General features: G+C 39.1%; 1 protein-coding gene across 1 annotated transcript; it reads left to right on the forward strand.

Moving 5' to 3' along the window:
• Window positions 1-2,972: 2,972 nt before the first annotated feature.
• Window positions 2,973-4,567, forward strand: LOC126088465 (pyridoxal phosphate homeostasis protein-like). Its single transcript, XM_049906610.1, is given in 2 exon segments — window positions 2,973-3,411; window positions 3,413-4,567. Coding segments are annotated over 2 exon segments (825 nt in total). The 5' UTR covers window positions 2,973-3,171; the 3' UTR covers window positions 3,998-4,567.
• Window positions 4,568-4,787: the final 220 nt, after the last annotated feature.

Here is a 4,787-nt window from a genome sequence, read left to right on the forward strand (position 1 = left end):
TGTGTGTGTGTGTGTGTGTGGGCTTGTGGCTGTCACAATTCCAAGTTGGTTTTAGAACCTAAGGGTATAGAAGAAGGGTATAGAAGGCAGATGTAATTCTTCTCATTTTGTACTTTATAGTCATAGAAAATTGTTTAATCTATCTACTTCACTTCTGAGGCATGTCTATAGTTACGTTGGCTAGTATCACGAGCTCGAGCTGTTTACTAAATTGCTTGCATCTACCAAAAATAAAAAAAAGCACTAAACACAAATTTTATGCCCTAGTAGTCAAATCAAAGTTTCCTGCGTACGTTCGCGCTTTTCTGCATTTGTAGTACGTTTAATTTTTACTAAATAATTAACCAGTTGTCACTATTTCACAGGGTGCGTGATTGTATCTCTTGTTAATTGTGGTCTAGTTAAAGATGCCTGTGCACCATGATTGAAATTTTTAACGAAGGTTTCATGATTGAAATTTTTAACGAAGGTTTCTAGTACTGTGGTAGTGGCAACCGCCGTCCTATGTTAGTAGAGAAGGAGGGATTATTGACACTGGCGTTGCCTCTGACATCGCCGCTATTATCATAAATTGGAACCACATCTGTCAGTCATTTTGGCTACTGTGAAGGTAATCGCGTTTTGATAATTACTGGCAATAGCCGATTTTTGATATTTGTGACATATTCATATAATCATATGTTTTGCTTCCAGAATGAGATTTTCACTCTGCAGCGGAGTGTGCGCTGATATGAAACTTCCTGGCAGACTAAAACTGTGTGCGGGACCGAGACTCGAACTCGGGACCTTTGCCTTTACCGGGCAAGTGCTCTGCCAACTGAGCTACCCAAGCACGACTCACGCCCCGTCCTCACAGCTCCACTTCTGGCAGTACCTCATCTCCTACCTTCCAAACTTTACAGAAGCTCTCCTGCTAACCTTGTAGAACTATCACTCGTGAAAGGAGAGCTTCTGTAAAGTTTGGAAGGTAGGAGACGAGGTTTTGGCAGAAGTGAAGCTGTGAGGACGGGACGTGAGTCGTGCTTGGGTATCTCAGTTGGTAGCCGGCACGGTAGCTCAGCGTGTTCGGTCAGAGAGCCGGTTGGCCTCTGTAATAAAAAAACTGTGTGGAACGATCAACCACCGTACTTGAACAGGATGTCTTGCGACGTTTGCAACGAAAAAAAGAAAAGAAAAAGAAAAGTTGGTAGAGCACTTGCCCGCGAAAGGCAAAGGTCCCGATTTCGAGTCTCGGTCCAGCACACAGTTTTAATCTGCCAGGAAGTTTCATATGTTTTGGTGTTTGTCATGTAAATTTATTTTTACTTCATTTAATATTATTTAGTAAAATGAAGTGCTTTTATACTGTTGCCGTTTGGAGGTGTTTGATATCAGTTCTGGAGGCCATTTGTTAATGTTTAACTTGGATTTTCGCTTTATAAAAATAAATTCATTAGTGTTTTTAGAAACGTTAGCAAATTCATCATGGCTCAGTACCTTTCCACTCAACACCAGCTCCCTACCGCATTTCCAATTTGTAGCTGAACTCAATTATTAGAACAGCTCAGTGATAAGCTTCTTCCAGTTCAACTTTAGGCCATTTTACCCAGTTTACTGAATCCAGTTCGTGTACTACATTAATTGTTCGTACGACTCCTTTTATTTTTGAACAGAACTGAAGAACATGTTTTATCAAAATTAAGTGACGGACCAGTTTTCAGAGACCTGCCCAATAAATTTTAGAAAAACACCATTAACCAGTTCTTATGTTGCTTTCTCTCTAATGGGATTTATTATGTCACACTGCGGTGGAAAGCTAGAGGAGGACTAGCTAACCTCGTGAACGCCCCAGCCATATTATTATTTCGAAAAACAAGTGAAGCCTGGGTATCAGCCTCCTACGTCGACGTTTTCTCATTCTTCGTAGTCCTTGCAGACACTACGCAGTCCAGAAAAGACGATTTCTAATAATGCGCTGATTAATATCACATCTAGGTATCTATAAAAAATGTTCTTAAAAGGAAACCGTCAATATGGATTGTCAGTACAGGAATCTGGGTGCCGCACCAATGAACGACTTAAGAGTACGTCATGCCATTTGAGGTATCAGGAATATGATGTCACCGAACCAGTGAAGAAAAAGAGATGAGACCTAGGCGGCTATAATAATAACTTAGACCCAGAAATTCCTTTTTGGATGAGTTAAAGCTGAAGTAAAAGCCAATTAAACCAGATAAAAAACACTATTATAATCACAACATTTTTCGGGGTCAGAATAATTCTGAACGTGTCCTGAACAACACTAAACATCTTCTTGAAATGATAACAATATTTAAAAAAATTCTGATACAGAACTGTTTGTTTTAATTGCTGTTACTACATCTAGATGAAATTTTGTGTTATTCAAGCCAAGTTCAGATTCATTATGGTCTCAAAGAAACTTTAAGGAGGAAATATAAATTTGCAACGATTAATGTTATCTCCCTCTGCAGACTTTGGAAACTCAAGCAAATGATAATCATCTAAAACAGCAACACATCTTGCTGGCAGGCATCCAAGAAACGTGGTACGCCGATCACCTAATAAATGGAAAATGAGAACTATAGAATTGTTAAAGATAAACCGGCAGTTAGAGTTACGAGCTCAAATCTCAGAATTTCTGGAACAGAGTTCACAGTTGACAAAAGTATATCAGAAATATCGTTGATTTTGAATCTTGTAGTGTAAAACTCTACTCTAACAAGACCCATGGTCTCAATACTGGTTTACCGTGTGTGTGTGAGACAGCTAGTGTGAAACTGCGTGTAGGGCATACATATTAAGTTAAAATGGTTAAAATGAATCCAGAAACAAAAAAACGTTTAACAATTATCATTGATACAGCAAAGTGTATTTTCCATATTGGTTTTATACCGACAGTTCTTTACCTAGGTTTCAAGAAGGGTGCAGATGCTGGGATGCCACCACTCACTTTCATGAATCTTCTGTGGCAGTAAGGATGTGGGTACTTGTACTAGATGATTCGAGCAATTTTCATCAACGAGTAGAGCAGCGACATGTATCTATTAACAGCGTTTAGGTATTAAAGACAGTGGGAAAAAAATCACGTGATATCGTCTCGCAGAGATAATTTTTTTTCTGGATTTGTACCGTTCTATACATGCAACATATGGTAGTGTTCTAGAATTTCCAATGATACGCACAGTAATGGGAGAACTAGATATTGCCAAGAACTTGGGTGTGATCCTTAATAAAGTCAGAGCCGCAGCCGAACGTAGACCACCAGAGTACAAAACCCACGAACCAAGATTAGTGGCTGTCAGCAAAACTAAGCCAAAGGAATTGGTAATAGCAGCATACGAAAATGGCCAACGTCATTTTGGAGAGAATTATGTACAAGAATTGATTGAAAAGGGGAATGATCCTGATATTTGCAAAAAAATGTCCAGAAATTTGTTGGCACTTCATTGGCCACTTGCAACGGAATAAAGTGAACAAGGTTGTAAGTACTCCTGGTTTGTTCATGGTAGAAACACTGCATTCTGAGAAATTGGCGTCAGCTTTAGATGCTGCTTGGAAGAAACTACACCACAATAGCAAGCTGAAAGTCATGGTTCAAGTAAATACCAGTGGTGAGAAAGAGAAAAGTGGATGTGAACCAGAAGAGGCTGTGTCAGTCGTGAAATACGTTAAAGATTCCTGTCAGAATCTGGAATTTGTTGGTTTGATGACAATTGGCATATATGGCTATGATACAGCTTTGGGCCCAAATCCTGACTTTCTTTGTCTGAGAAATGTGAGAACTGAAGTATGTAAATCGCTGAGTATGAAGTTGGAAGAAGTTGAGCTGTCCATGGGGATGTCAGATGATTTTGAACATGCGATCGAGCTTGGTAGCACAAATGTTAGAGTGGGGAGTTCTATATTTGGTGCAAGACAGAAGAAAGATAGTAATTCTGACAAAGACTTGGTGCAAGACTTTGCTGAAATGACACTTAGCAAAGCAGGAGGGAATTAACAATATTTTAACTGCTTTGAACATTAATTCAACAATGTCATATTAAACAGCCAAATTTCCACTGTGAAGTGTTGATACTATGCGTTCTGAGTTTGCTGTCAGAAATCATTCTCTTCTATTGCTTGCACACCATAACTAATGTGTCAAGGTTTTTGTTTTCCCTCGGCACTGTATGGATACACCTTTGTGGAATTATGGATTTCTTTGTAAAAACTGTTACTTTCTTATCAAGTGCTAGGAATTTTGTGTTGATCAGAAATTGTATATACTTATAAGTTTTTTCATTGGGCCATTTAGAGACATTGTAATTCTCGAAGATTTGTTTGCTTTGTTGGTACTGTTGATAAATGTTTTTCCTGTCAGTTACCACTAGTGGTTAATACTTGGTGGCTTGAAAGTTCCTGTGAAATCTGTAATGGATATTGTATGGAAGTCCAGTATAACTATTACTCTGTAAATAACAGTATCTGTAATTGTTGAGCGTGTACTTCCCAGTAGTGTGTGTTTAACTGTAACTATGTAACCTATTCCTTTTCGTGACCTACTTGGAATTAAATTACCAAAAATTAAAAAAAAAAAAAAAAAATGGTCTAGGGGTAGCGTCTCTGATTCATAATCAAAACGCCTTCGGTCCGGGGTTCGATCCCCGCCACTGCCTAGATTTTGATAAATAATCAGCATTGGCGGCCGAAGACTTCCGGCATAAGAAGTCAGCCTCATTCTGCCAACGGCCTTGTCAAAGAGGGCGGAGGAGTGGATAGAGGTTCAGGGCACTCTCTTGTCCTAGGGG

This window comes from Schistocerca cancellata, chromosome 1 (genome assembly GCF_023864275.1).
Source record: "Schistocerca cancellata isolate TAMUIC-IGC-003103 chromosome 1, iqSchCanc2.1, whole genome shotgun sequence".
Taxonomy (NCBI): domain Eukaryota; kingdom Metazoa; phylum Arthropoda; class Insecta; order Orthoptera; family Acrididae; genus Schistocerca; species Schistocerca cancellata.